The sequence below is a fragment of the Cyprinodon tularosa genome, unplaced genomic scaffold (assembly GCF_016077235.1).
Source record: "Cyprinodon tularosa strain WSP-4 unplaced genomic scaffold, ASM1607723v1 ctg363, whole genome shotgun sequence".
Classification (NCBI taxonomy): Eukaryota; Metazoa; Chordata; class Actinopteri; order Cyprinodontiformes; family Cyprinodontidae; genus Cyprinodon; species Cyprinodon tularosa.
In genome coordinates, this window is record NW_024039078.1 from 705,940 (window position 1) to 718,523 (window position 12,584).

Sequence of the window (12,584 nt, forward strand, 5' to 3'; positions counted from 1 at the left end):
AAAAATTAGGTACTCAGTAACGGTTACTTTTTTAGACCAAGCAGGAGGAAAAAAATGAAACGCTAGGCTGCTGGAGAGGAGAGTCAGGCTGAATGTCGACCTCTGATTCAGGAGGACCAGTGGAACCATGGATCAGCTCTACCCTCTGCAGGGAAGTTGAGAGTTCATAAGAGTTTACACAACTGGTTCGTGTGTGTTTAGTGGACCTGAAGAAGGCATCCAACTGGATCCCTTGTGGTGCTCTGTAGTAGACATTCAAATTTTCCCCACTTTCCTTGATGGGCCCTTGGCTGGTTCTTGGCTGGTCCTCTACAATTCCTTTTTAAACATCAATCTTTGTACTAAAATATTCTCTCTGTCATGATTTGTGGACAATAAGGTCAAAATAGAAGCACCATCTCCTGGTTAGACCCTGTAATTCAGTGAAAGGGAGGAGTCAGAGTAAGACAAATGAACGCCCAGGAGAAGGCCAGTGGCTAGAAGTTGGAGGGGATTTGGCTGAGAGTTGCAGGGAAGTGGGCTGCCATTCGGCTCGGGTTTGACTGCGAAGGGCCATTTTGAATGGCTGCTACTGTAGGGGCCCTTTACTAGGGTGCATTCGGTCTTTGTTCAAGCGGAGCAGAAGCCATGTCCGCAATGATGGCATTAAGTTGGACCCATTTAGAAATATTTCCTAAATTAAAACCAACAAAGTGCCAAAGGCTTTAATTCACCAACCATTTGCTGATAGGCGACTTCGAAGGGTTTAAAAATCAGGATAGAAGACCTTTAAATGTCAGGAAGTTAAAGCATGAATCACAGGTTGAGATCTGCTTCAATGTTTACAATCTTATCCAGAAAAACGTTTTCATCATGTGGAAACGTGAATGTTTGGCCCGTCTGCAGGCCGTGAGAGCTAGACGGGAACTCAGAAGACACGTGCAAATACAGTGCAGGTTAACTCCTGATGGAAAGAGATACAATTCAACTAAAGTTTAAATAAAAAAAAAGAAAATGTGTTTTATTGTGCGCGTGATGCACACCTGAGAGCTGACAGAGATACATTTGTCCGGCAGCAAGTGTGCCATGATGAAGGTCTGCACACATTTTGATTTATTCTGACAGACTGATGAATTCTGGGGATTGGGGATTGCAATGACCTATAGAGAGAGAGTGGGTGTGTTTGTGTGCAGGAGGAATGGAGGCGGAGGTTGATAAATGGGAGGATACTTACTACTGCTGGGTATTAAATCTCTGTCTGGTATAAATAGTTTGTATCCGTAATGCTTTTCAAGAACGTCCGGCAGGATCTCCAGGGCAAAGGTCTCCTCATCACTGCTTGTCCTGTTGGGAGAGCAAATAGAGAAAAATGTTCTCAGGCTGCAAACACTGTGGGACAAATGTCTCCAAATTCATTTAAAGGCCATTTCGGAAGTTTGGAAAAGAGGTTCTGTTGAGAAAATATGATAGCCAGTGTCTAACCGGGAGTGGATAACTCACTGAATCTTTTATCTGCCTCAGTGGTCTCAGTAAATACTTGAAATATTCTAATTACCTCCATCAGTTTGGGCTGATTCTGCAAAGAAGCTTTTTATCAACATACGACACAAATCTCATTAGAGAAATGAGTCCTTTGCAGGACTCTCTTAGTGCGGTGGAGGCTCTGCCAGACTGACTGCAGCGGCGGCAGGACTCCAGCTGTGTCAGTTTGTTGTTTTTCTAAACTAATCACATAAATATAGAATATTGATCATGATTTAAAGGCATTTCTAGTTTGCATGATACCTGAATGCAACAGCTTGAAATGTTTTCTGTAGACAACAAAGCTGTTAATTGTCATTACTAGGGATGGGAATCGAAAACCGTTCCGTCTGTTCCAATTCCATGTCCAATTCCACCGTTTGGCAGCTCGCTTAACAATTCTCATAACGGTTCCAGGCAGCATCAGAGCCTAGCTCTGCGCAGCATGACTTACGTCACATTTTTTTACGCAAGTTAGGCACACAGCATTCAGTAAGCAAGTACGACGTGACCAGGTGTTGGTCTAGAAAAGCAAAAAAAATAAAAAATTGCGCCCCTTCAGGTAAAGCGATCAAAATGTTTGGCTTCATTTTAAGGAAGAGAAAGATGGCAACAAGGTTCTTTGCAATTATTGCAAAGTGGTAATTACATCTGCAGGAGGAAATACATCCAACATGCAGAAACACCTGCGCACACAACATGGCATACATTTTAACGAATGCTGTGTTTTTGATGCTTCCGGACAGAAGCTAAAGTGACGACCGGCATGGAAGGCAACTCTGGTGGTAAGTAGCTAGTTTTATATCACTGGCTGTGCTTAATGTGGTTCCTGGTAAATCATATGCCATTTCTGCAAATAAACCCATTTCCTACCTATCTTTGGGATTATTAAACATGCTACGAAGTAGCTCCGCAGTTCAGGAAGAGAGAGAAAGGTGATGCTCATTTATTTAAATCAGGAGGACATTAGTTTATTTCCCCAAATTGTACAGTAATGCTTTTTCATTAAACGGATGCCGTCTCCGTTAGATTTAGATGATTGTGATGAGACGGGTAGCCTGGTGGCTCAGAGGCTGGCAGCTACCGTTCACTGCCTTCTGTTTTCGCCGAGGCAGGCAGAAATAGAATGTCCCAGGCGAAGGTAGACGAATGTCACCGTGCACTTACCAATTTCATTGTTACACAGAATCGATAAGAGAATCAGAATCATGAAAATCTTATCAATTCCCAACCCTAGTCATTACACACTCTAAGCCATCTAAGCCCCGCCCCCAAAACCAAGAGGGCAGGGCTGTGAAACTGCAAACAGAATCCCAAACTGAAAAAATCAAACCAAATCTAAAAAATACTTTTAAACATTTTTTATTCATTTCTTGCTTACTTTTTTCATTTTCTATAGAATTTTCTTCTGTTTGAGAAGATTTTTGTTTCAGTTTGAAATATTTTTTGTTTTTATGTTTGGTGTTCTTTGGCTGATTTGTTTTATATTTATTTTTGTTTTGTCTTGAAAAAAAAAGTTTTCACTTAAAAAATGTTTTTGAAGAACCTTCATGATCCCAATTTGGCTCCATACAGAACCTTCTCCAGATTCACTCTTCCAGCGTTTTTTTTTTTTATATGGTAAGAACCAGAGCACGTGAACGGAACAGAGCACCGCGCAGTTCCTGCTCCCCGCTCAGGTGGATGTTTGCTCATTCGCTCCGCCGCTCAAAGTTGGACGCTCCGCTCAAAATCCGCCCCGTGCTCACATTAATTTTCCTGCTGCTCCGGCGAAATCAATCCACGCTCGCTTAAATTTTCAAGAAAAGTGATTTACTGACATTTTTCCTTCATCTAATGATGCCAGGGGCCTGGGACACTGCGTTTGATTTAATAATGTGACCGATACATGTTTATTGTCTTATTTATCTGGCTGTTAAATTATCCCAGCTGGGAACGTAACACCTAGCTCCATTCATGTTGCCCCACGTTTCCTATTTAATTAGTAATTTATTTTACTAGACTTAAATCAAATAAATGTTATTTTAAAAATGTTATAATCCATCATATTTAATTGACGTTGTGAGCGCATCGGAGCGAACTGGAGCAGAGCGAAATCCTCGCTCCGGCCTTTGAATTGAAAACCGCTTTGCGCTCGACCATATTTTTTCCGCTCGATCCACATTCCGCTCACATGCTCTGGTAAGAACTGGCATACAGTTGGTAGTTTCAACACCCAGAGAACTTCTGAAAAAAAAATTCTATGTAAAAAGCAGGCTCCAATCCTTGACATAGACTCCAAAAAGAAACAAACATGAATTCAGAAAATGAAATGACAAATGAACATAAGCGTATGCATTAAAAAAAAAAGTAATGAGTCTGAAAAATTAAAACTATTAGAAGAATAAAGTCAGGTTTAACTTAAAATGCTTCAAGGAATCACACAGTTCAGCCTAAATGTATGAGAGACCTGACCTGCCCAGAGAGTCCAGCTCCACTTTAGTGTAGGAAAGATAGGCATCATACTCCTTATTATCTGACGAGAGAAGGGAAAACAGACATAACCATTAAGATGCAAGGAAACTGCTCTGAAACAAATTATGTGTCCTGTTTAGCAGTTCACTTAAAATAGCAATAAGTATTGTTAGAGTGGTGCTCCCCCTGCAGGACACATTGAAAAAAGCATTGTTGTAAATGCTGACTGCCCAGTAACCCACATCTACAGCAGGATCACCTTCAAAGTGGTTGAAAGAGGTATATCACAATAAAATATAGAAAGAGCTGGGTGGAATGGTACATTATCTAAAATAAACTAGTTAAAAACAGCATTTGAATGCAAATTGCTACTGTGAAGTTGAGGAAGAAGCTGAGACTCTTGCAAGAGAAGGTTCAAATTGATTTAACGTCCTCAGATGGAGAGATAGAGCCTTGACTGGGCAAAGCTCAGTACATACTTTTATACAGCATCTCCCAATACACACACTCTCCCTTGGAATTATCCCACCCCTACATAAAGAACTTTCTCACACACGAACATTTGGAGGAAGAACAACTTTAGTTCATCAAGGTCATTCCCAGTTAGGATAATATATGTTTCAATGGCCCAATCAGAAGCCTCCTGTCTGCGGGTTACCTAAAATTTTGGAGAGGCTGATTTATACTCAGAAACCAGGTCATCTGCATGTGTGTTGCATTGAATGCAGATATGCCCCGCCCCTCCCGCAGACACTCTGGTGCACCTCTCCAAAATTGTAGGTGACTGCAGACAGTGCCGCAGACAGGAGGCCTCTGATTGGTCAATTGTACATCCGCTCTACGCTATGCGTATTTCCTGTTTGGTACCTTATCAGCTTTTTTTTGTATGACCACCATTGTGGAAAACGACTCGTGAAGATGGACCAGCTATGCGCAAGAAAACTGGGACCCTTTTTCCACCTGGATCCCCGCTCTTTTTACCCCTCATATCCTTCCGTCGTCGCACAAACTGGCCCCACTTCCTCGGCGCCTCGGCCGTATCTTGACTCAGAGCTAGTTCCTGATTGTCCCTCTTGCGTTGAATAACATAGTGCAGACCACGCTTCAAAATTGGGCATAAATCAAACATATCTGCATCAAGCTCACTGCGACACACTGCTGCGGAGGATAACCAGCCCTTTAAGGTGCGTTAGAAGCCTCTGCAGACACTTTGCTTGATGTGAATCAAGGACCTCAAAAACACTCCCTTAATTATCTGACTTCAGTTTGTTGAGGCATCCTAGATGAGGTGTTGGAAGTCTTTTTGATGCTCTAAACACGTTCGTTGTGAACGCAGCATGAGGTTAGTGGTTACGCCACGAGAAGAAGAACAGACTGCCACTGGGTTGGTGGCATGGAAAATTTTTTAAGTGTGGTTCTCCAAGCAGAGCAGGTAGGGGCAGGTGATAAACAACTCAACTCATAAACACCTTTATTACAATCACAAAGACTTATAAGATGATATTTTACAGTAAAATGTTACTTAGTGCTGCTTTAAAGACGGTTGATTTGAACAAACTCATGAGCTGTCTGATCTTCCATAAGTTAAGTGACATCTACCAAACCCATTTGTGTCACGTTACCATGAAGAACCCTGGAAAGACTCGGATTAGCTTACCGTCTTCCGTCTCATCGCTCCCAAAGTGTCTCCTGTAGCAGAGCATGATCTCCAGGTTGTAACACTTATACAGAGCCGTCAGGATACCCAACAACAGCAAGATGACCCCGAGGCCACCCGCCAGCTCCAGGCGATACATATCTGTCAGAGATGGAGCGGGAAGAGAATGCACAAAGGAGCTGATGAGATTCTTATCAGCTAACGGCTGAGCAATTCCAGCTGAAGGGGAGGTAAATACAAGTAGAGGCACTTTACTCTGGTGTTCTTTGACTTTAATTTTCTTGCATCCTTTTAAATAAACTACTTTGCTCAAACATGAGGGTATCTACAGCAATCTGACATTGGGAAATAAAAAGCTTAATTCCCTTCAGAGTGGCCCATTTCCAAGCAGAATTGAGCCTTTTTTTTTAAATCCCACAAACAAAAGCAGAACCTAATAATGATGGCTTTTTAGATAGGATTTTTTTTATTTTTGATGATTCACAGCAGCTTTGAGATGCATCATTCTCAGAGTGCCAATCATTCCTATCAGTTTAGCACAGATAAAGGGAATGCGTGACTCAGAGAGAAAACCCTCAATACACAAACAAAATGAACCAGACAGGCTGTTAAAGCAACGGTCAAATCAGTGAGCGACTACTGTCTGGATATCTGTGTCTTTCATAAGAGTGATTCTGTTTGAACTTTAATGTCTGACTAGAAAGAGAAAATGATCAGCACACTTAACAGTTTAAATGGAGTTCAGAGGGACAGTTCTTGGTGGTTCCATGGAAAGGAAATTAATCTAAATGAGGAAAGACATCTGAACAAGGTAGATGAAGCGAGGTTTAAAATGGTGATGTAAAGACTTTATGCACTGTCACTGCTCCAACAATCACATTTCAAAATGTATCTTTCTAAGGACTTGCTTTATCAGATCTCTGTTTTTTTCTCAAAATTATATCTTGTTTAAAGAAAAGATAAAAAAAAAAGAGAAGATTATCTTTTTGTAGGCGACTCAGTAAAATATTTTGAAAATCTAATTTTCAATCCAATAGTGTTATTGGAATCCAGGACAAGACCTTATTACCTTTGAAACACTCAAAAAATATGAATATTTTGATGGTAAAAATTAAAGTCAATGTAATAAGGGACGCCAACTCGCCCGAATATATTGAGAACAATAACTAAAGTGCTTCTGAGGAGAGCCCAGAAATTCATGAAAAACACTCTGAGAGGGAAAAAAACACATTTTCTTTGGTACAACATAACCTTAGAGGCATTAATGCTGATACTGGCACTTCTATTTTTTTTAAGTTTATGAACCTAAATATAATTGTTAACTAGACTTCTTAACTTTTTAACTTTCAATTAGCTTTTTACCTTTTTTGTTCTTGACTTGTTTTTTTGTAACTTAATTTACAGTAGGTAATATATCCTTCAAGGGCTCATCTAATTGGTCAAATGCCAAAATGAGATGTACAGCCATGTAGCAGCATTTTAGTTTAATGGCTGGATATAGATCTTGTGCTTCTAGACTTCACTGGGGGGGGGGGGGGTTCCATTTGTAAGGGGTATGCAATTAATCAAAAACGCTAACTTGCCCTATAAAGGGTTAAATTCTACATCAGAGAACCAAATGTATGACTGATCAAGTCAGGTTCATCAATCAGGGTAAAATCGGTCTTAATGATCCTCAATATCCTTCATACACTGCTTTATAAAAGGAAGTTTGGGCTTCTACCATCAAAAGTTCTTTGAAGGATCATCCCACACAGAGCATCGGTAGTTGCCAAGAACTGTACATTGATCTGAAAATCCTTTAATACATTCCAATTTAAGTTAATACTTGGGTCCAAACCTACATAGTGTTGCTTTAATATGGTATACAATCTAACTTCACTAAACAGCAGCAAACTTAATTAAAGGACTGAGATTTACACTATGGCTGTTTGAATTCATGGGCTGCATCCTCCGAAGGCCAGATTAGAAGGTTCATTCGAACCTTTACTGGTTCGGCTTCGGCCTACAAATGCCTTCTTTCTTTTTGCCCGAGTTGAAGGACGGATCAGATGTATCCTTGCTATCCTTGGATATCCCAGGATTCATTGCGAGACCAAGCAAGCCAGCTGCTCTGTGATCAGAGGAAATGGTACTTGGTATGTATGAGTATGTGAATAGTTCCGTCTGAAATGAATGAAAAGAGTTGTTTTAATGGTTATTGAGTCAGATATGTGGCGGGTAATGTTTGATTTATCTTTTCTTGAATGACTAAAACTCACCTGGATGACTGAGACTATGACCTGTATGACTAAGACTATGACCTGGATGACTGAGACTATGACCTGGATGACTGAGACTATGACCTGGATGACTATGACCTGGATAACGGAGACCTGCATGACTGAGACCTGGATGACTGAGACTATGACCTGGATGACTATGACCTGGATAACGGAGACCTGCATGACTGAGACCTGGATGACTGAGACTATGACCTGGATGACTATGACCTGGATAACGGAGACCTGCATGACTGAGACCTGGATGACTGAGACTATGACCTGGATGACTATGACCTGGATAACGGAGACCTGCATGACTGAGACTATGACCTGGATGACTATGACCTGGATAACGGAGACCTGCATGACTGAGACCTGGATGACTGAGACTATGACCTGGATGACTATGACCTGGATAACGGAGACCTGCATGACTGAGACCTGGATGACTGAGACTATGACCTGGATGACTGAGCCCTGGATGACTGAGACTATGACCTGGATGACTGAGACTATGACCTGGATGACTGAGACTATGACCTGGATGACTATGACCTGGATAAGGGAGACCTGGATGACTGAGACCTGGATGACTATTACCTGTATAACGGAGACCTGGATGACTGAGACCTGGATGACTGAGACTATGACCTGGATGACTATGACCTGGATAACGGAGACCTGCATGACTGAGACCTGGATGACTGAGACTATGACCTGGATGACTGAGCCCTGGATGACTGAGACTATGACCTGGATGACTATGACCTGGATGACTGAGACTATGACCTGGATGACTGAGACTATGACCTGGATGACTGAGCCCTGGATGACTGAGACTATGACCTGGATGACTGAGACTATGACCTGGATGACTGAGACTATGACCTGGATAAGGGAGACCTGGATGACTGAGACCTGGATGACTATTACCTGTATAACAGAGACCTGGATGACTGAGACCTGGATGACTGAGACTATGACCTGGATGACTGAGACTATGACCTGTATGACTAAGACTATGACCTGTATGACTAAGACTATGACCTGGATGACTGAGACCTGGATGACTGAGACTATGACCTGGATGACTGAGACCTGGATGACTGAGACTATGACCTGGATGACAGAGACCTGGATGACTATGACCTGGATGACTGAGACTATGACCTGGATGACTGAGACCTGGATGACTGAGACTATGACCTGGATGACAGAGACCTGGATGACTATGACCTGGATGACTGAGACTATGACCTGGATGACTGAGACCTGGATGACTATGACCTGGATGACTGAGAATCTTCTGTGATCTGAGTTGTATGTTGGCATTGACATGTTTTGCTGTGAAAAACCATTTTGATAACTTTCTGTTTTACAAATCTGTAGATTAGAAGTAGAAAACCCCCAAACAATGGCGGCTGTATTAATGTCATGGCTCAATGAGATATATGAAAACATGCCTGAATGTCAGACACGATATCAAATAGAGTGCATGTGTGTGTGTTTGTATAACTGAATGATAGCTCCTTCATAGGCAATATGAGTGTATAGAAGATTAATGGAAGATGGCTGGTGAATGACACCCTGGGAAATATGATCCATTTGTGCCTCCCTTTCCCCCACCTCCTCCTGTGACAAACACAAACAAACAGACGGCAACTCATCTCATCCCCAACTTTTCCTGGCACTCCTTCATTTTCCAGCCACGTTTTATTGATTTTTCCCATCAAAGTAACGGATTCTGCTTAAATTCACTTTTCAGTCTTCAGAGAAAATATTTAGTTAACACTGTATGGAATAAAATGTAGATTAATACTACATAACATAAAACACACCTCCAATACAAATATGTCAGTAAAGACCATATTGAACACAAAGCAGTTTCTTAAAGTTATCGCTCAGAAATCACTTTTTTAATGTTAAAAGGAGTTTTTTAGGCTTCAAGTAAAACCTGGAGGAAAATCTAGAGGGTGATAGTGATTTATTTTTTGTTCATATGGGCTTTTGTATTCAAACCAGGAATGCCCACAGGGGTGCGCTCTCCACAAAGTATGGCTTGCTCCTCCACCTTGATTTACGTCATTTCTAGCTCACCTTGCTATCACTGCATCCGTCTCTAATCCACCAAAAGCGGGAATTCAGTTAATCAGGGTTTTAGAAATTTCATTTCAGTCGAACCTTGGATTTTAAGATACATTACAATGAACTCATGCACAAACTGTTTTTGGTGATATTAGTACCTGTAACCAGTGGTGTAGTCTACATTATTGTAGTGGGTATACTGTGCTTAGAAATAAGCATACCAGTAAGTGCAATGTAATTGACCATTTATTTTTTATTTTTAAGCATATTTAACATTGCTTAATTTCTCTGATGCTTACATTTGAATCAATGAACAGCAAACTGTACTACAGTTGGCTTTGTATTGAAAAGATGTAGAATCTATAAAACAGAACAACAAAACATGCTTATGTATCAAGTACTACATGTAAGTACAGAAGTACTATGCAGGTTAAAACTGTGTCTATAAAATGTTCCAGACATGTTTGTTTTGAGGCTCCTTATGTTTCACTTGTCTTCTTGTTTCTGTGGCAGAGCGCTGGTTTCTTAACCATGTTGTCACATACTTCCTAGGTTCAAGAAGATTAACAGGAGGCCCATTTATACTGATCATCATGAGATTACTTATATTTGACAACAACAGAGAAGATCTTTTATCTGTACAGATATTGTTCATTAAGCTGAACCCTCTTTCACACTCAGCTGTGCTACATGGAATGGTTTTGCATGCAAGTGATCAGTGGTTTCAGGTTTTCAGGCTCCCTGCTCTATCCTTCCTTTGCCTTGCAGCTATATTTGCTTTAATCAGTGGGAATTAAGTAGTTTTAATGTTTTTAAGTGGGAAAATCCACCTGAAAACTTCATCAGTGCAGTCAGTTGATCCAGATTACCATCCTGCCTTCCAATATTATTTCTGTCGGAGCCGCTCAGACCCTCCCATACCGGCGGTGCACTGTCAGTAGGAATCCCATTCAACAGCAGCCTCTGGCCTGGTCGCCACCTCGCAGTTCGCTGCGGCGGCTGGAAGCGGTTTTCATAAACGGAATCCAAACTGCAGGCACCAGGATAATAAAAGCATTTTCAGTTAATTTAGGCGTTAATAAACTGTTTCAGAGGAGTGATCACAGCACTCTGTATCATCTCATCAGCGATATGTCTGTCTCCCTGCCAGCTCCCAGATCAGCGTCTCTGATTGGTTGATGCGGCGCGTCAAGCCGCAAAAGCAGCGCTTTTGGGGCGCGTCGTGCGCGTCAGCTGCTCAAAAGCGCAGCGGGGAATTTTGCTGCGCCTTGACGCGCGTCAACTATTGTCTTTGCATGTAAACCCGCTGCTCCTGCTGCGTCTGGTGTGAACGCAGCATTATTGGGCACTTTTAAGTGGTTATACGGAAATTCACAAGCTTTTCTAGTGGGTATACGGCGTATACCCACGTATCACATAGACTACACCACTGCCTGTAACCACCGGGAGCATGAGCAAATAAAAGAAAATGTAATGATAGAAACCTTAGTCAGTTAAATAACCTGCTGGTGTCATTTTGCACATCTCTGATGTTGCTGCTATTTTCAAATATCCATTAATATAAAAATGTCCATAGCTGCATATTTGTTATTTATTTATTCTCCAAATTGCAAAAAACTCAGATTTATAGTCCTGTCACTGCAGATATATTAGAATCTGTCCTTAAAGTTGTAGGAAAATCATATTTAAATGTCACATAATTCTGGCTTAAACATGTATACAAATGTACTCTTTTTCAGACGATATTGTCCCAAAATTTAGAACATTTGTGTTTTTTTCCCCCGTTATCTCATGCAGGCCAGTTAGTTAAACGTCAGCCTGAACACCTAAATTGGTCCAATCATATATCAATGGTCATCTGTCAATCTAATTTTTTCAGTCATAGCATTTTGATTCATATGTTGCAGCTAATATACGCAATGGTTGAAATCAGAATAATTTCCTTTCCCATTGAGTTCCGTCCCAGTGTTCACGGGGATGGACGTCTGTGTCTTCAGCAGGCGTAGAGCTAACAGAACTGGCAGCGTTGCGAGGCAAGGACTCAAACATGTACGGCTGTAAGCCTTCTACACCAAACCAAGCTTCTGCCCCCCTGGCGTCCTCTTCCACAACATCTTCTTCCCCGCTTTCCTCCTCTAAATAAAAGATGTATTATGGAGGAGACTCATCCATGACCTCCGACACTAAACTCTCCTCCTCTTGCATGTTTCCTCTGTCCATAGCGTTCCTTGACAGTGTCGTTTCTAAGTCACCAATTTAGTGCTACTTGGTCCCAATGGAATTTCCCATTGGGAACCTACTAGCACTAAGTTGCTAACTGATTAGCAAGATACTTCCGAGAAACCGGCCACAACAAAACTTGCTTGCAAACCTTCGCCACAACAATTCCCCACTGATAAACGACCAATCACATTCACTTTATTCACTCCTGTAAAGTCGTGCCATACTCGGGAGAATTCAGAAATGCAACGCTTTGAACAGCCGTTTTCCTATGACTTTCAGAATGGTGTGACGATTGTTGGACTTCCGTAAATTTGATTGACAGATGACCGTTGATATATGATTGGCCGAATTTAGGTTTTCAGGCTGACTTATAACTAACTGGCCTGCAGAAGATAATGAAA

At 41.4% G+C, this 12,584-nt stretch overlaps 1 protein-coding gene across 2 annotated transcripts in view; it reads right to left on the minus strand.

Annotated features, from left to right (window-relative positions):
• il1rapl2 (interleukin 1 receptor accessory protein-like 2) overlaps positions 1 to 12,584 on the minus strand; it is a 690,042-nt gene that overhangs the window by 29,420 nt on the left and 648,038 nt on the right. For both annotated transcript variants that reach the window (XM_038295945.1, XM_038295944.1), the window contains exons 10-12: positions 5,612 to 5,752; positions 3,955 to 4,015; positions 1,214 to 1,323 (exon numbers count right to left, since the gene is read on the minus strand). In XM_038295945.1, coding sequence (XP_038151873.1) covers positions 1,214 to 1,323; positions 3,955 to 4,015; positions 5,612 to 5,752 — 312 coding nt within the window. The remainder of the gene's footprint in view (positions 1 to 1,213; positions 1,324 to 3,954; positions 4,016 to 5,611; positions 5,753 to 12,584) is intronic.